General features: G+C 46.4%; 2 protein-coding genes across 4 annotated transcripts; one reads left to right on the forward strand and one right to left on the reverse strand.

Moving 5' to 3' along the window:
- The first annotated feature begins 3,544 nt into the window (after positions 1 to 3,544).
- Positions 3,545 to 9,992, forward strand: il7r (interleukin 7 receptor). 3 transcript variants are annotated; one of them, XM_047570758.1, is made up of 8 exons: positions 3,545 to 3,733; positions 5,050 to 5,188; positions 5,289 to 5,443; positions 5,523 to 5,668; positions 6,235 to 6,391; positions 6,458 to 6,569; positions 6,648 to 6,720; positions 7,774 to 9,992. In XM_047570758.1, exons 1-8 carry the CDS (start codon positions 3,625 to 3,627, stop codon positions 8,164 to 8,166), a joined length of 1,284 nt encoding a protein of 427 aa, XP_047426714.1. In that variant the 5' UTR covers positions 3,545 to 3,624; the 3' UTR covers positions 8,167 to 9,992. The 3 variants fall into 3 exon arrangements, with proteins under 3 accessions (XP_047426714.1, XP_047426715.1, XP_047426713.1); XM_047570759.1 differs by having other exon boundaries at positions 6,464 to 6,569; XM_047570757.1 differs by having other exon boundaries at positions 6,235 to 6,569.
- On the reverse strand, positions 9,993 to 18,164 carry capslb (calcyphosine-like b). Its single transcript, XM_047570760.1, has 6 exons — positions 17,282 to 18,164; positions 14,748 to 14,934; positions 13,006 to 13,142; positions 12,374 to 12,551; positions 11,046 to 11,255; positions 9,993 to 10,134 (listed from the first exon to the last, which is right to left on the reverse strand). Exons 3-6 carry the CDS (start codon positions 13,140 to 13,142, stop codon positions 10,033 to 10,035), a joined length of 627 nt encoding a protein of 208 aa, XP_047426716.1. The 5' UTR covers positions 14,748 to 14,934; positions 17,282 to 18,164; the 3' UTR covers positions 9,993 to 10,032.
- Between the last annotated feature and the right edge of the window lie 620 nt (positions 18,165 to 18,784).

Consider the following 18,784-nt stretch of genomic DNA (forward strand, 5'->3'; position numbering starts at 1 on the left):
CCATCTCTACCACCATGATTTCATCCACCCTCTCTCCTGAAAACATGCTAACCACAGCCACCGCCCACGAACGCTGTTGAGTTCAGCTCTACACCCTCCAACCCCCTCCACCCTCCTCCTCCTCCCTACACCACCCTCCACCCCCCTCCCTCCACCAACCCTCATCCGCTCATGTACTCAACACATCACATCATTTAAAACATGATCCCAGTAGCTACCAAACCAGACGGAGCTGGTGGAAGGGTGTTAGCTAACCTCAGATAATGCTAATTTACGTTTTATTTCCTGTCAATAATGAACTTTTTTTTATTATCCCAGTTGAATACAGCGGTAGATGAATCTTGAAAGAAGATAACAGGAGAAGATTTAGCCGCTAAAAGCTAAACTTAGCACAAGCAGATGCTATCAACCTCTTTACAACGTGATTTAGCGAAACCACATTTTAACCACATCGTTCATCGTCTTTGAAATATTGATACAGAAAAAAAAACAACAGAAAACAGATTGAAGTGTTAGTGTGTTTTAGGTGGTTAAAGTTATCTGGTCAGATAGCCAGAGTTAGCCTTAGCTAAAGCTAATTTACATTAATCTCACCCAGATCAGATACATATTCATATGTAGTTTATTATATTAATATATACTCGTATATAATACAGAAGCTTCATCTCCACACAAAAAAACATATGATCATTAAATTTGTCCTGCTAACTAGCTAACTAACTAGCCTAGCTTAGAAGAGTAGCTGCTGAGAATGTCTAAACTCTTAGCCCTAAACGTTCAAACAAATATAAATAGAGCTAAGACCACGTTTAGCCTTAGCTAGGGCTAATCTAACTTCATCAATTATTATAAGAAAACTAGACGTGCTAGATGCTAACTAGCCTAGCTCATCAGACAGGTTGTCTCTCAGTGTGGACTCACAATAACCAGGTCCTTGTATTTATTATAGACTTCATCCACAGAGAAATGGCTCAGTCACAGTATCTCAACAAAATAAATAAATTCATTTTAATTCTCTTATTAACAGGTTTTATTAGTGGTAGTATTATTTCTGTATTTATGTGGCAGCTGACTGAGGGTCAGAGGTCGATGACGTCATCAGGATCCAGACGTTTGTTCATTTTAGTTTCTGAAATAAATGATAATAAGAGTCGGAGTCCAGTCAGACGGATCTCTGCCTCATCTGCTGACGTTCTTCTACTGGAACCTCCTCCTCCTCCTCCTCCTCCTCCTTCACCTCCTCCTCCTCCTCCTTCTTCTTCAACTCCTCCTCCTCCTCCTCCTTCTCCTTCACCTCCTCCTCCTCCTCCTTCTCCTCCTCCTGCTCCTTCACCTCCTCCTCCTCCTCCTTCTTCTTCAACTCCTCCTCCTCCTCCTCCTGCTCCTTCACCTCCTCCTCCTCCTCCTCCTTCTCTTTCACCTTCTCCTTCTCCTTCTCCTTCACCTTCACCTCCTCCTCCTGCTCCTCCTCCTCCTCCATGCTCTGCTCCTCTGCAGTACTCCTGTAGTGAGACGAGGAAGCAGAGCCGCTAACCTCAGAAACTACTCGCTGCTGCACATGTGCAGAAGCAGCGTCGCTGTGGTTCAAACCGTCAGAGGCGGCGGCGGCGAGGAGCTGACAGACGTCCTGCTGCTGCTCGATGGCCTCGTTTCCAACAAACCAGATCAGTCAGGCGTCAGGAAGTGGTTTGGAGGGCAGACTTTCAGCCTCAGGGTGAAAACATGAGGGCAGCTCTCTGAGATGGTTGTAAGAGATAAAGCCAGAGCTCTGACCTCCTGGTTCTTTACGGACTAAACCAGAACCAGAACCAGAACCCCTCCACCCCCACCCCTTTCCATGGCTCACAGAGGTCCAACACAACTGGGTCCTTTCATATATATATACTAGATTTATTAGAATTTGATCTGTTCTTTAGGTCTGAACATGAATCTGGATCAACAGTCGGATGTTCAGACTCCACTCCAGGGATCTGGATTCGTCTCTGAGTTTGTCTGGAGAAGAACCAGGTTTGTTTAGACCTGGACCTGAGTGGACCAGAGTGGACCAGTGTGGACCAGAGTGGACCAGAGTGGACCCTGGAGGACGGCTCATCCCGTTTCATAATTTAACGTCTCATCTACAACATGAAGCTTAGAAACAGTTCATTAATTTAAGTCGATTCAAATGTTCTCACAATGAAACTGTTTCCAGATAGAGTCAGAGAACCAGAGGGACCAGAACCAGAGGGACCAGAGGGACCAGAACCAGAGGGACCAGAGGAACCAGAGGAACCAGAGGAACCAGAACCAGAACAACCAGGTTTTCAGGTGAACATGTGATTCAAGTCTATTGGTTTAGTGCCTCAGAGTGTCTCTCAGTCTCTCAGTGTCTCAAAGTGTCTCTCAGTGTCTCAGAGTGTCTCTCAGTCTCTCAGTGTCTCTCAGTGTGTCTCTCAGAGTTTCTCAGAGTGTCTCAGTGTTTCTCAGTCTCTCAGTGTCTCAGAGTGTCTCTCAGTCTCTCAGTCTCTCAGTCTCTCAGTGTCTCAGAGTGTCTCAGAGTGTCTCAGTGTCTCTCAGAGTGTCTCAGAGTGTCTCAGTGTCTCTCAGAGTGTCTCTCAGAGTGTCTCAGAGTGTCTCAGTGTTTCTCAGTGTCTCTCATTGTCTCAGAGTGTCTCAGAGTGTCTCTCAGTCTCTCAGTGTCTCAGAGTGTCTCAGTGTCTCTCAGAGTGTCTCAGAGTGTCTCAGTGTTTCTCAGAGTGTCTCTCAGAGTGTCTCAGAGTGTCTCAGTGTCTCTCAGAACGTCTCAGAGTGTCTCAGTGTCTCTCAGAGTGTCTCAGTGTCTCAGAGTGTCTCAGAGTGTCTCAGTGTCTCTCAGAGTGTCTCTCAGAGTGTCTCAGAGTGTCTCAGTGTTTCTCAGTGTCTCTCATTGTCTCAGAGTGTCTCAGAGTGTCTCTCAGTCTCTCAGTCTCTCAGTGTCTCAGAGTGTCTCAGTGTCTCTCAGAGTGTCTCAGTGTGTCAGTGTCTCAGAGTGTCTCAGTGTCTCTCAGTGTCTCTCAGAGTGTCTCAGAGTGTCTCAGTGTCTCTCAGAGTGTCTCAGTGTCTCAGAGTGTCTCAGAGTGTCTCAGTGTCTCAGAGTGTCTCTCAGTCTCTCAGTCTCTCAGTGTCTCAGTGTTTCTCAGTCTCTCAGTCTCTCAGTGTCTCAGAGTGTCTCAGAGTGTCTCAGTGTCTCTCAGTGTCTCAGTGTCTCAGTGTCTCAGAGTGTCTCAGAGTGTCTCAGTGTCTCAGAGTGTCTCTCAGTCTCTCAGTGTCTCAGTGTTTCTCAGTCTCTCAGTGTCTCTCAGAGTGTCTCAGTGTCTCTCAGAGTGTCTCAGTGTCTCTTATTTCTGTGGAAACTTAACCTGCTGATGTTTTGTGATTTACATCCTGTGACACCTCCACTAACCAACAACACCTCCTCCTCCCCCTCCTCCTGTGGCCCCTCCCTCTTCTTCTGGTGGCCCCTCCCTCTTCCTCCTCTGGACCCTCCCCCTTCCTCCTCCACCTCTGACTAGAAACCCTCGGAGGAGTCGAGGCGGCAGCTCAGTGAGCCGAGGACCAGATGTTGAGCAGCTGGCCGGAGGAGACGGGTCTGGCTGGAGGCTCGCCATGACGACCACCATGATGCTGATGATGCTGATGATGGTGGTGATGATGATGTCGGCCGGAGCCGAGGCCGAGAGTGGAGACGGAGACGGAGATGGAGACCGGGACGAGGGTGAGGACATGTTCTAAAATAAATAGTTTAGATCCAGATCCACCAGGAGGACATGGGTTCTCTTAGACTTTGACTTGTTACAGTTTAACTCTCGTACAGATTCACAGTGAGTCAGAGGATCTGGTTCTCCTTCTGGTTCCGGTCCTCCTTCTGGTTCTCCTTCTGGTTCTGGTTCTCCTTCTCCTTCTGATTCTGGTTCAGGTTCTCCTTCTAGTTCTCCTTCTGGTTGTAGTTCTCCTTCTGGTTCTGGTTCTCCTTCTAGTTCTTCTACTTCTTCATCATTTCATTTCGTTTCGTCTGCGTGCAGCTCAAACTCATAACCCAGATCTTAACTTCCTGTTGTTTCCTGTGAAACGACTCGTTGACACCGATCAGCCACAACATTAAAACCACCAAAACTCATGACCTCATTAATGTTTTTGCTGGTGAAGCTGAACTCTCTGGTTCTGGTTCTTCAGACCAGGATCATGTAAATCACGTTCTGATGAAAGTGAATTAAATTTAAATTCAATTCAATTCAATTCAGTTTAATTTCTATAGTGTCAATAACAATAAAAATTGTCTCAAGACTTTTTACAAAACCTGGTCCAGAGCAGCATGAAGGAAAAACTCCAGAACCAGAACCAGTGTTCACACCTGGACGTCTAGAGAGACGTGGTCGGTCTCTAGTCTCCAGCCATCATCAACATGGCTTAAAAAAACAATAAAATTACTTTTAAAAAGCAGCAGCAGCTTACAGACACACAAACTTACAAACACAATGCAAGAACAGAAGAGACACAGTCAAGAAACAACACACACAGAGTGTGGAGGTGTGTTTCATATCAGAGCCATGAAACACACACCAGCTTCCCCAGCAGTACCACAACCACAATCACATGCTGCACATGACTACGCACAAACACAAACAGTTCCACATGAGACCAATAACAACACAACCAGATAGAAAACAAATCCACAGTTAATGTGAGCAGTGAAAGTGGAGAAGGTCTGGCTGGTTCTGGGTTCTAGTCCTGAGCTGCTGCTTCTCCTGAGGGGGACTAGCAGGCCCCCCATGTGGTCCACCTCGAGGTCCAACTCTTACTATTTCATTGCATTATGAGTGAGTTACGGAGGGCAGGAGCTGTACTGTGGCAGACTTTGTGGACAAGACAAAAGTTCCTGTATTTTATTAAATGTTCTCTGTTTAAGGCAATGAAATCAAATGAAATGTGACGTCTGTCCGGCCTTTAGCTCATAGCTGCTTCTAGAGACCAGATCAGTGGTCATAATGTATTGGCTGATGATCCTCTGTAAATGACCATGTTTCCTCTCAGAACCCAGAATCAGTTGCAGCTCTGACATCACGACCCATGAATGCAGTCTGACCTGCAGGCTGGTCCCCGAGGACCCTGAGGACCCTGAGGACCCCGAGGACCCCGAGGAGGAGGAGGACATTAAGAAGATGACTCTGTGGTAAATCTTGAAGCGTCTGGTAGCAGCTTCCTGCCGCTCAGAGGAGACTCTGACTCAGACCTCCGATGTCTCTGATGTCTCCGATGTCTCTGATGTTCAGTTACAGAGACTACTTCAGCGGTGACATGTTGAAATGTCTGGAGGCTCCAGGAGACACGATCCGGTCCAACCTGAGCGTCCTGTTGGACCTGAACGTGACGGTCTACCTGAAGACAGGAGAGCGGGTCTCATTCTGGGTCGACATGAAGAAGATCGGTGAGTTTGGCCGACGTGTCCTCCAGGGGGATGTGGTTCTGTTGGATAGGAGCTGACGTGTTTCTGGTTCTTTGCTCAGTCAAACCCAGACGTCCTCAGGTGTGGAACATCACCCTGGACCAGAACCAGGCCCTGATCCGGATCAAGACCCCGTATGACAAGGACTACCTGACCCTAGAGAACCAGCTGTTCCAGCTCCACATCAGCACCACAGGGAAAGACACGGTAACACAACACACTCACTCATTCACTCATTCACACATTCACCCTACACACACACACCGGTGCATTCTGGGTAGTTATTAGGTCCTCAGTCCTCCAGGTCCTGGTTTATATCCAAAAAGGTTTTAAAAACCATCTGGACCTGTAGAGTCTAGAGGAGACATAACTACTACACAACTACTACACAACTACATCCTGTGGTCTCTGGGGTTCAGCTGTTATTTAACAGTGGGACGGCTGAAGGAATAAAAGAGACGCAGACCTGTTGGTTCTGCTCACGGAGGTGTAACAGCGCCACCCAGAGGGCATCAACACAAACCTCATGATCCTCCATCCATTAAAACCATATAAAACAAAAAACAGTCTTTAAACTCTGGGGGTAAAACCACCAGAACCTGACTGGACCAGTTCCTGTTAATGAGTCTAGATCCTGACCTGGAGTTAAAGAGGGGGGGCTGTTTGTCCCTGTCCTTTGTCCCTATGGATGGTCTAGACCCATTATCAGTCCTAGGCTCCACGAGGTGGACCCACCACTCTCTAGGGTGTGACTGTCTCCTCCTGGTCCTCAGGTCCAGAACATCTCGTCCGGTGACGTCCTGCAGATCGACATGGACCACCTCCAGAGACCGTCCCGCTACCTGGTCCGAGTACGAGCCATCCCTCAGAGCGACTACTTCCAGGGAACCTGGAGCGAATGGAGCGAACCCATCCCCTTCAACACTCCTGGTAAGAACTTCGGGTCTAGAACCGCTCCAGAACCCAGAAGGCCTTGGTCAACTCATCCTCTTTCAGCTCCAGCCCTGAAGACCAAGGACAGCCCAGAACTGATGATGGTGGTGGTGGTGGTGTGCCTGGTCTCTGTGGTGGTGGTGACGTCCAGCGCCGTCTTCTTCTGGAAGAACAAGTAGGACATCTCTGGGGGACGACACGAGGATCTGAAGATGTTTCATTCACTCATTCATTCTTTTCTCCTCCCTTCCAGGATATTCACCTACGTCTGGCCCAGCATCCCTCACCCCAAACAGACCCTGGTCCAGATCTGCAAACCCAATAAAGTAAGAACCAAACTACTGCTGTGATCCAGGTCTGGTCTGACCCAGATCCGAGTTAAACATTTACTCTCGTTCTGAGCTGTAGGTGAGACTAGAGAGGGAGGAGCCAATCAGATCATCACAGCAGACAGGAAGTAAAGACAGGCTTACTAATAGTCCTGGTCCTGAGGTTAACCCTCTGGTCCACATCCCACAACCGGTTTAAGACGACATAGCATCAGGACTCTTCTCACTAGACTGGTTCTAAATAACTGAGTCTTTCTCCTGAATATTGTCGTCATGTTTGGTTCACAGAGGAAAACGGTAGCAAGAGGAGAGAGCTAGCAGGAGGAGAGAGCTAGCCAGAGGAGAGAGCTAGCAGGAGGAGGGAGCTAGCCAGAGGAGAGAGCTAGCAGGAGGAGAGAGCTAGCCAGAGGAGAGAGCTAGCAGGAGGAGAGAGCTAGCCAGAGGAGAGAGCTAGCATGAGGAGGGAGCTAGCCAGAGGAGAGAGCCAAGAGGAGAGAGCTAGCCAGAGGAGAGAGCTAGCAGGAGGAGAGAGCTAGCAGGAGGAGAGAGCTAGCAAGAGGAGAGAGCTAGCAGGAGGAGAGAGCTAGCCAGCTACACATGATAGAAAGAAACACAACATGACAGCCCCTTTCCTATTGGTGGAAACATGCATCCATCAGGACATGATGTGTCAGTGGTTGCTAAGCAACAGTGAGGCTATATTCAGTCTATGGAGACAGGAGACAGTTTAGAGACATTTAGACATTATTACTGGTTGGACACCTGATAGTTTTGGACATGGTCCTAAATAGTTTTAATGGAAATAGCTGAGCTGAAAAGAATGAAATCAAACAAAAACCAAGGTGAAACAGTTTTCACCAGGAAGTAGAGTCAGACTCTGGGACACTAGACTCTGGACCAGTAGACTCTGGGACCACTAGACTCTAGGACCAGTAGACTCTGGACCAGTAGACTCTGGGACCAGTAGACTCTGGACCAGTAGACTCTGGGACCAGTAGACTCTGGTCTCTGAGGGTCGAGGTCACATCTCGTCTCTCTGGTTCTTTTCAGGGTCTCTTGTTGAACTTCAAGCCCGAGGTGTTCAGTTCTCTCAACGTCTACCCTCTGGAGAAGACCAACCTGATTGTTCCTTCCGTGTCAGCTCCACCCCCATATGACCATAGCCCCGCCCATAGCTCCACCCCTAGCTCTGCCCACAGCTCTGACTGCAGCAGCGCCACCACCGAGGAGCTGGAGCTCTCCGCCCTCCTGAGTCAGAGCTCTGATGGCGAGGACGGCCTCCGGAGCGCCGGCCCCTCCCCCGACGACACCCCCCGGCTCCAGGAGAGGCCGGTGCCGCCCCGGCCGGCAGAGGGTGCCACAGGGGGTGAGGGGGAGGCATGTGGACCAAGTCCTCAGGAGGAGGCCTACGTCACCATGTCCAGCTTCTATCAGATCAAGTAAGGACAGAGATATCAAACTTCTAGACCAGGGGGGTCAGACTCATCTCAGTCCAGGGGCCACATTCAGACCGGTTTAGTCTCTAGGGGCCAGACCAGTAACACAACAGACTAATAACCTGTAAGTAACGACACTTTCACCACTTCATTATCAAAATGTTTTTACGTTTAATGAACTAGCCTTTTAAAAATATTTCATCCAGAACCTGAAATTTCTTCAGAAAAACCAGTGCTGCCACTTGCTGTTGAGTTCTGGTCTCAGTGTTGTGTTCTGTCCGTGACCCCTGGTGGAAAAACTCCAAATAGACCCCAGTTCCACAGAAAAATTCCTCTTAATAACTTCTCATTTCCAAACTCATGCGGGGGCCAGATTAGACCCTCTGGTGGGCCGGTTTTGGCCCACGGGCCGTATGTTTGACCCCCCTGCTCACAGACTCTAGTGCCACCATGAGGTCAACTCTCTTCCTTAAACATTTACTATCAGGACTCTGGGTCCAGCGCCTCCATCAGGTTGTTTGAATGTACTGACCATAGTTAACACCTGGACTTTATTATTATTATTTTGACTCTGAAAATGTTCTGTGAGTATAAATGTTACAGAAACCTGGAACTTTAATATGTCACATTCATCTGTTTATAACTTACTGGATGTTGTAACTGTTGCTAGTGAAAGGACTGTAATGACGCCATCTTGGCTCTAAGGAGAGCCGTCTCTGGTTTCTGGTAGTTACAGTAATCCAGAGAGAACTTCATGTGTGTTCCCACATTCACACTAACGACATGGAACCAATCAGAAACAAGGAAGATATGTCACATGTTCTTTGAAACGCTAACGGTGGCGTTAGAACCATCTGACAAGTCTTCATACGTCCTCCTGGATGAGAACCACACTTCAAACGAGAACCTCCCGAAGAACCACAACCATGTTTTTACACATTCACATATACACACATACACAGTGTACATGTACAGTGGTGTCACCGTGTTCCTCCTTCCTGGTTCCTTATCTTTTTACATGTTTGTCTCAGATCATCAAACTAATTTAAATATTAGTCAAAGTCTGTGATCGATTCATTTAAATGAAGTTTTTTATTATTGAAGAGAAACTAAATCCAGACCTTCGTGGTCCTGAAGTCCAGTTCCTCCAGCCCCACCCAGACCTGTTCTCAGTGTAGAAACCACCTCAACAGGACCTGGTCCTAGAGAGACCCTCCACAGCGAGACCTCAGGCCCAGATCCAGAGACATTCAGGAACACATGAGAAAGAACGTCAAAGAATGAGTCTGGAAAAGGTTCTAAAGCCATTTCTAAAGCTTTGGGACTCCAGAGAGTGAGAACCTGAAAAAAATAAGACCTCAGGAAGAACCGACACTTTGTCACACGCTGTACGATGGTAGAACCTCAAAAGAACCTCTGTAGCACAAAAGGTATTAACAGTCACTGCCTTCACTCTATAACGTGGAACCACTGTAGCATATAGCATGTAGCATGTTAGCTCTGAGCTCGTTGTTTAGAACCACCCAAAGGATCCTTTAGATAAAACTCCATTAGAACCCAAAGACGTCTGTAGGGAAGTGTTCTCCTCTGTTCTATAACTAACCTCCGTCTTTAGAGGAAGGAACCTTGACCCGACTGGTTTGTGTTTGCTGTCGTCATGGAGACGCCGACCACAAAATGCTGCTTCTCATGTTTCCTCTCCGCGAACCCAGGAATGTAGCTTCGTTTCACCCACGAACTGTATATAGACCTCACTATATAAGATAATATATCAGTATATATGTATGAATGTATCAGCATGTTTCATCTCATTAATAAACCTCATCATCCAGACACGTCTCCATGTTTCATTTATTTAATAAATTTCATCCAGTCACAGTCTCCAGGCGTTTGTCATCATCAGGATGAAGTAGACGTCGCTGTCAATGGAGGCGCTGACTCCACAGTAATAGTTGAGGAACTCCTCTTTGGTCACCTGGAGGAGGAGGAGGAGGGAACAGGAGGAGGAGGAGGAGGAGGAGGAGGAACAGGAGGAGGAGGAGGAGGAGGAGGAGGAGGAGGAGGAGGAGGAGGAGGAGGAAGAGGAGGAGGAGGAGGAGGTCAGTGAATCAGAACCAGCTGATTTCAATCCAAACAAGCACAAAGAGGAAAAACTGAGGAAATGAATCATGGAACTAGAATAAATGATTAATTAATCAATAATTCACAATTAACGATTAATGATCAATAATTAAAGATTAATAATTAACAATTAAAGGTGGAACAGACGCTCATCACAGAGACAGGACTTGATTGGATACAGGATGGAGACTGTGGACAGGAAGACATCACTTCTGACCTCTGACCCCATCACCTCTGACCTCTGACCCCATCACCTCTGACCCCATCACCTCTGACCTCTGACCCCATCACCTCTGACCCACCAGAACTCTTTACCAGGCTCAGTCACAGTTTCCAGGCGTTTCTCATCATCACTATGAAGTAGACGTCAGTATCGATGGAGGCGCTGACTCCACAGTAATAGTTAAGAAACTCCTCCTGGGTCACCTTCATCATCATCATCATCATCATCATCTTCATCATCATCATCATCATCATCTTCATCATCATCATCATCATCATCATCATCATTAGTCTCTCATCACATCTAATCATATCATCACCATCATCATCATCATCTACATCATCATCATTCATCATCATCATCATCATCATCTTCATCATCATCATCATCATCATCATCACCTTCATCATCATCATCATCACCTTCATCATCATCATCATCATTATCATCTTCATCATCATCATCATCATCATCATCATCACCTTCATCATCATCATCATCACCTTCATCATCATCATCATCATCATCATCTTCATCCTGACCTGTCCATCTTTGTCGTATGGGGAGTCAAAGTTCTCCAGGAACTTCCTGAACACCTGGTCCTCGGTCCACTCCCCGTTCTGGTACTTGGGGTGGTTCTTGGCGTTGTAAACCCCCCTCAGGTCCTCGATGGTGATCACCCCGTCCCCCGTCTTATCCAGCTTCCTGAACGCCTGCATCACCACCTCCTTCCTGGCCTGGGACATCTGTGGCTGCAGAGAGAACAGGGGAATAAAGATGGCCGCTCCAGCCTGAAGTGGTTCTGCCCGGTAGGAGTGAGAAGCCCCATAACACCACTTAGACCAGCTGACATTTAGCCAGAGCTAGCTAGCTCGTAGCTAGTTCCCTTGCTTGTTAGCTACATAAACTTATCATGCTTTTAGCTTGCTAGCTCCAATATTAGTGTTTCCTTAATGAAAGTCGAACACAATCACAGCTTCATGGTTTAAGAAGCATCAAGAATCAAGAGTCCATCACTGTGGTTATGTGAGAACTAACATTTTAAGCAGAAGCTCCTGGTTTAAAAGGAAATGAAACGTAACTCTGTTGGTCCTTGTACTGAACTCTATCTGAAATAATAAGAAGACGTCTGCTAAAGTAAAATATTAAACAGATTGAGTTGGTTTATTTCTGGGCCTTTCCTCCTGGCTGACCCTCCTAGAGAGTCTCATTTAGACGTGAGCCGATGGAACAGGTCACAGGGTCCTGTTGGTTCTGCTTTAGAACCGACAGGAAACAGAGCAGTGGAACCACTGACACAGGAAGACGTGGAGAAAGGAGGCGGTGGTTTGGAGTGGACCGTCTAGTCCACCGTCTGTCCTCTACTGTCTTCATTATATGTTGGACGTGTCAATGCTTTCACTGAAAGAAGCCTGAGCAGAAACACTGCAACAACCTGTGAGCAGCTAAGCTAAGCTAAGCTAAGCTAAGCTAAGCTAAGCTAAGCTAAGCTAGCTGGAACCACCACGCTACATGGTGTTGGACAGATGTCTCTGTCTCTGTCCAGCTCTAAGTGAATCCCCAACCAAGCCAGTGATGTCACAGTACGACCAGATGGCAGCGTCCATGCTAATAAACACATAACAGCTGCATTTCCTCCTAATGTGCGAACTTCGGTCTGTGTAGTTCAGATGTTGTTGATAAGAGCAGAACTTACTGGACTGAGAGCTTCGTCCTCTTTAATGAGTCCAGAGACGCTACCAGTCCAAAGGACACATTAGAATGAATGAGAACGTGTGTCCAAACGTTTCACTGGTAGCGTCTACAAACAACAGAATGAGCTCTTCGGTTTCTTTGGTGAGGGGGCGGAGCTTATGAGGCGTGACCTCACCCTCAGGGTGATGAGGAACTCGTCAAAGTCGATGGTTCCGTTGCCGTCGCGGTCGAAGCGTCGAAACAAGGCGGAGGCCTCGTCCCTCTCCACCAGCAGACCGTAGTCATTCAGGCCTTTTAAGAACTCCTTGAAGTCCAGAGAGCGGCTGTTGTTGTCATCCATTATTTTGAAGGTCCTGACAAACAGGAATCAACATCATTACAAACTGAAGGAAACTAAGAGCTGAAGGAAACTGAGTCCGGCCAGAATCTGATCTATGAGACTGAAGAGAAATAAATAGTAGATCTACTTTAGAACCATTGTTGCTCTTCATCCATGTGGTATTAACCAGGTAAAATGATTCCTGCTCCATCCAATCATTCAGTGTTTGGAGAACATCTCTCCTCCTCTTCTTTCCACCATGTTCTCCTCTCTAAGCCTCTTAAAGTTCTCCTCCCTGCTCTCAGCACATCTCACTGCAGAACCTTCTTTAGGAACCTTTCATCTTTACCTCCATCTAGGAACAACTCTGAGAGAACATCAGGGTTCTGATCTTAGAGTTCGTCCACTAGGAGCAGCTCTTCATACTAAGAGTCTTTAGGACCACGGCCCAGGTGTTAATCCAGGTGTGTGAGGTGGGCGGGGCTCACCTGCTCAGCCCTTTGATCCCAGAAGATCCTCTGGCCAGACACTGTAGCCTGAGTCTCTCCACTGGGTCTGAACACTGAGTCAGTCTCTGCTTAGCGCTCGCAGCCATGTCTCTGTCATGTCTCGATGTCCCAGCCATCTGTCACAGAGACACGCAGAGACACACAGAGACACACAGAGACACGCAAAGACACACAGAGACACACAGAGACACAAACAGACACAAACAGACACACAGAGACACACAGAGACACGCAAAGACACACAGAGACACACAGAGACACACAGAGACACACAGAGACACACAGAGACACGCAAAGACACACAGAGACACACAGAGACACGCAAAGACACGCAGAGACACGCAGAGACACACAGAGACATACACAGAGACACACAAAGACACACAGAGACACACAGAGACACACAAAGACACACAGAGATACACAGAGACACACAGAGACACGCAGAGACACGCAGAGACACAAAAAGACACGCAAAGACACAAAAAGACACGCAGAGACACACAGAGACACGCAAAGACACACAGAGACACGCAAAGACACGCAGAGACACGCAAAGACACGCAAAGACACAAAAAGACACGCAAAGACATGCAGAGACACGCAGAGACACGCAAAGACACAAAAAGACACGCAGAGACACACAGAGACACGCAAAGACACACAGAGACACGCAAAGACACGCAGAGACACGCAGAGACACACAGAGATACACAGAGACACACAGAGACACGCAGAGACACGCAAAGACACAAAAAGACACGCAAAGACACGCAGAGACACGCAGAGACACGCAAAGACACAAAAAGACACGCAGAGACACACAGAGACACGCAAAGACACAAAAAGACACGCAGAGACACACAGAGACACGCAAAGACACACAAAGACACGCAAAGACACACAGAGACACGCAGAGACACGCAGAGACACGCAAAGACACACAAAGACACGCAGAGACACGCAAAGACACACAGAGACACACAGAGACACGCAAAGACACACAAAGACACGCAAAGAAACGCAGAGACACGCAAAGACACGCAGAGACACGCAGAGACACGCAAAGACACGCAGAGACACACAGAGACACGCAAAGACACACAGAGACACACAAAGACACACAGAGACACGCAAAGACACCAGAAAAACACACAAAAACACACAAAGACACGCAGAGACACACAGAGACACGCAAAGACACGCAAAGACACACAGAGACACACAGAGACACGCAAAGACACCAGAAAAACACACAAAGACACACAGAGACACACAGAGACACACAAAGACACACAGAGACACGCAGAGACACGCAAAGACACACAAAGACACACAGAGACACGCAGAGACACACAGAGACACACAGAGACACACAGAGACACACAACGTCACAGCTCCATCCTGAGAGACTCAGAGCTGCATCAACAACAACCACTACTACTACTACTAATAATAATAATAATAATAATAATAATAATAATAATAACAACAACAATAATTATAATAATAATAATAATAATTTGATGCAATAATCCAGTCTTATGCACCTTATCACTCTATCTATCTATCTATCTATCTATCTATCTATCTATCTATCTATCTATCTATCTGTTTATCTATCTATCTATCTATCTATCTATCTATCTATCTATCTATCTATCTATCTATCTATCTATCTATCCATCTATCTTTCTAATAATAATAATAACTTTTCTCACCGTCTAAACCTCGGAGTTTGTCGTTTTTGTTTTTCTTCTTCACTCCCCTGTGGCCCCGCCCCCAACGAGACGCCGTTACCATGGGGACCCGCAGCCCTGCGCTGTGATTGGTTGCTTGGTTCCTCTACCGGAAGTAAACAGGAGCTACGTGGTCAGGTGACCACAGGGCGGGGTCTGCAGCAGGTGTCTCGGTTTATTAAGACAGGAGGAATTATTATATGGCCTCAAATTTAATACAATTTGTGCATAAATTTGACTTAATTGATACATGGAGAGAAAAAACCCTGGTGTGAGTTCTTATACTTGGAGCAATAAAACAAATACTAATTTATCACGCACAGACTTTTGGTTGATTTCTAACTGTTCTGACCTTCTTCTGCTCCTTTTACAGACCACAGAGCGTCAATGCAAATCCCTCTGAATCCTGATACCACAGAACTGAACAGCTCTATTCTGAAACATGACACCGCCTCTAAAACTGTCCAATCATTAACTGAACACAATTTACTGCTTACTTTTCAGACACAACACAAAAATGAAATATTGACGGAGACATTACAGTAAAATAGATAAATATTGTTCAGATTTTTATTCCAAATTATATGAATCTAAATACTGTGAAGAATCAACCTGACAATTTTTAGGGTCTCTCACAGAAACAAAGTCAACTGATATTGACTTAAAAGAATCTTGTGACAAACAGGAAGTTTCACTGGTTAGTTCCATAAATCTCCTGAATCTAATAAAGCGTTCTCCAAACAGCTCACACCTTTCCTCTGAATCCCGTCCTCCTGCCTTAACCCACGGCCTTATATCTCTAATACTGAAACTAAAGTCTGACTGACGCCCAGTTTCTTTACTGAATAATGATTAAATTTATTTGCTGAAAGAATTAAACTTGTTTTGGACTATATAACTAATGAAACTCAACCAGGCTTCATGAGAAATAGACATAATGTCAGATTAGTACTTGATTTAACTGATTATTCAGATTCATGCCTTGATGAGAGTTTCATTCTTTTTTTGGATTTTCCACATTCATATTACATTTTCTAGAAAAGTTTGGTTCATACTTCAGCAGTGGCATCAGAACAATGTATAAAATGGAAACTGCCTCCTGGTACTTCTCCTCGTTCCCTCCTCAAACGCAGGGTGAGGCAGGATTTCCTATATCTCCTCATCCTTTTCTCCCACGTACACAGACTCACAGACTCTATGAAGCTGAGTCCATTAAAAGGTGTCTCAGTGGCAACAAAGTTATCATCAGTCAACTGATACGACCTTATTCTTAAAAGATGAAACTAATCAGCTGGTTAAACTCCAAGCGCCTTAAAGACATAAAGGCTTGGATGACCTGTAACTTTCTACTTTTAAACTCAGACAAAACTGAAGTTATCGTATTTGGCTCTAAACATGTCAGAGATTCATTATCTAATCACCTGCTTTTGTTGGATGGCGTTACCTTGGCCTCCAGTACTACTGTGAAAAACCTTGGTGTTATATTTGACCAGGATATGTCCTTTAATTCTCACATAAAGCAGGTGACCAGCACTGCTTTCTTTCACCTTCGTAATATCATCAACATTAGGAGCATCCTTTCTCAGAGTGATGCAGAAAAACTAGTTGATGCATTTGTGTCTTCCAGGCTGGATTATTGTAACTCGTTACTGTCTGGCTCCAAATACTCTTTAAAAAGCCTCCAACTGATTCAAAACGCTGCAGCAAGAGCACTGACAGGAATTAGCAAGAGAGATCATATTACTCCAGTATTAGCTTCTCTTCATTGGCTCCCTTTAAAATGTAGAATTGAATTTAAAATCCTCCTCCTTACATACAAGGCCCTGAAAGGCCGAGCTCCATCATATCTGAAAGACCTCATAGTACCAGACTGTCCCAACAGATCACTACCATCTCTAAGTGCAGGTCTGCTTGTGGTTCCTAGAGGTTCTAAAAGTAGAATGGGAGGTAGAACCTTCAGCTATCAGGCTCCTCTCCTGTGGAACCAGCTCCCAGTTTGGGTTCTGGAGGCAGACACAGTCTCTACATTTAAGGTCAGGACTAAGACTTTCCTTTTAGACAAAGCTTATAGTTAGAGCTGGACTTAACCATCCCTTAGTGATGCTGCTGTAGGCCTAGGCTGCAGGGGGGCGATGCACTGAGGACATGTCCTCTCCTCTTTGTCCTCTAATATCTCATCATTTTATTTTCTATCTCTTATAATTTACTAACCACTGTGTCTCCCTCTCTCCCTCCATCTTCTTGTGAGGGTCTCTGGTCTGGAGGCTGAATATCTGACCTGTGGAGTTCTAAGCTACATCTGCTGCCGTGGCCTCATCAACCAGCCCAGTCTTCATGGTCTGGAGTCTGTGTATCAGACCTGTGGAGCTCCATAAACTACATCTGTCCCAGTCTTCATGTCCTCCTCCAGGTGTCCACTCCTACCTAGATGAACAATTCACCAACATGATTCCTGTTATACTCACAAACTGTCTCAGATCATCAGCTGTGTGTTATATAAAGAAACCTCAAGTCACCTCATTCAGTGATTACCGGCCTGTTGCGCTGACTCTTATCATGATGAAGTGCTTCGAAAGGCTGGTGAGAGAACACATCGTCTCCAGACTCCCCTCCACATTCGACCCGTTCCAGTTTGGAACCGGTGGAAAAGGAGAGGAAAACCCGTGTGCGGATGCTTTTCCTGGACTTCAGTTCAGGGTTCAACACGATCATCCCTCATCTTCTGGTAGGAAAACTGGGACACCTGAGCTTCAGCACCTCCCTGTGCAACTGGCTGCTGGACGTCCTCAGGCCTCAGTCAGTCCGGGTCGGACAGCAAACCTCAGCGCTGCGTCCTGACACGCACACGACTGCGTCCACAGGTTCACCAACAATCACAGTGTGAAGTTTGCAGACGACAGCGGTGGCGGCTTCATCGAGAGGAGGTGCAGAGACAACAGCCTGATCCTGAACGAGGACAAGACGAAGGAGCTTATGGGCGACTTCAGGAACAATGGGAACAATGGGACCAGCAACGCTGCTCATCAGCAGCTCAGCGGTGGAGCCGCCCCCCTTTCCCCGCCCACCCTCAGGACGTTCTACAGGAGCACCACAGAGAACGTTCTGACCGGCTGCCTCCGTGTGGTGTGGAGGCTGCAGCGCCTCCCGCTGGAAGAAGTGAGGATCATCGTGGCCCCTCTTCACAGCGCTGCATGTCCCCAGTGACCCCCCCACCAGGGACTGTTCTCCCTGCTGCCCTCTGGGAAGAGGCTCCGCAGAACCCGGTGCAGGTCCACCGGGTTCTACAAGGTTCTTCCCATCAGACTGTTGAACTGTTGAACTCGTAACCGGACTTCACACATGTACATAACTGAACATACTTTCTTTTACTGACATTTTGCACTGATATTTTAAATGTTTTAAACAGTTTCTTCTTGCACTATGACACATTCCTTTATCACTGCTGCACTTTGTATTGTACTTTCATCTTATTCATTGTAATTTTATTACATTGTCCTGAGCCGTGTGCAACGATATTTCGTTCTGTATTCAACGTGCACACACAACAATAAACTTAGTCTAAGTCTAATATTACTAGATCCTACATGTTTCCTTCAGCTTGATGTTTGAAGTTAGTTTATCTTGTTTCTCCTGTTCTTCTTCTCTCTCTATCTTCTCTGGTTCTACCCAGCTGGTCTTCAGCAGATGGTTCTTCCATATGAGCTGGTTCTGGTTCTGGTTCTGCTCCAGGTTTCTTCCTGTTAAAAGGAGTTTTTCCTTCATGCTGCTCTGGAGGTTTCAGGCCGGTTGTTGTAAATTTGTGTTGTTACTGACACTATGTAAGTAAAACTGAATTGAAGTGGATTGTATTTGTTTCCTTGTTCTCTGTTTTTAGTCATGTTCTACGTGGAACAACGGAGAGACCAGTTATCCTGGAGTAAAGCTGCTTTGAGCTGTAGCATCGTCTCCTCTGGTCACATGAAAATAATCCGGACTCTTCCTCAAAACCTTTTATTTAACAAAGAGAAAGAAGTTTCATA

This window comes from Mugil cephalus, chromosome 19 (genome assembly GCF_022458985.1).
Source record: "Mugil cephalus isolate CIBA_MC_2020 chromosome 19, CIBA_Mcephalus_1.1, whole genome shotgun sequence".
Lineage (NCBI taxonomy): Eukaryota > Metazoa > Chordata > Actinopteri > Mugiliformes > Mugilidae > Mugil > Mugil cephalus.

What these genes read in the sequence shown, in the direction of transcription:
- capslb (XM_047570760.1), bottom strand. Translation starts at nt 13,142, where the DNA reads ATGGCTGGGACATCGAGACATGACAGAGACATGGCTGCGAGCGCTAAG. An exon ending in GGGATCAAAGGGCTGAGCAG is followed by an intron (nt 12,552 to 13,005) that starts GTGAGCCCCGCC and finishes CCTGTTTGTCAG; the next exon opens with GACCTTCAAAATAATGGATG. An exon ending in CATACGACAAAGATGGACAG is followed by an intron (nt 10,135 to 11,045) that starts GTCAGGATGAAG and finishes CTCCTCCTCCAG; the next exon opens with GTGACCAAAGAGGAGTTCCT.
- il7r (XM_047570757.1), top strand. Translation starts at nt 3,625, where the DNA reads ATGACGACCACCATGATGCTGATGATGCTGATGATGGTGGTGATGATG. An exon ending in AGATGGAGACCGGGACGAGG is followed by an intron (nt 3,734 to 5,049) that starts GTGAGGACATGT and finishes GTTTCCTCTCAG; the next exon opens with AACCCAGAATCAGTTGCAGC. An exon ending in GTCTTCTTCTGGAAGAACAA is followed by an intron (nt 6,570 to 6,647) that starts GTAGGACATCTC and finishes CCTCCCTTCCAG; the next exon opens with GATATTCACCTACGTCTGGC.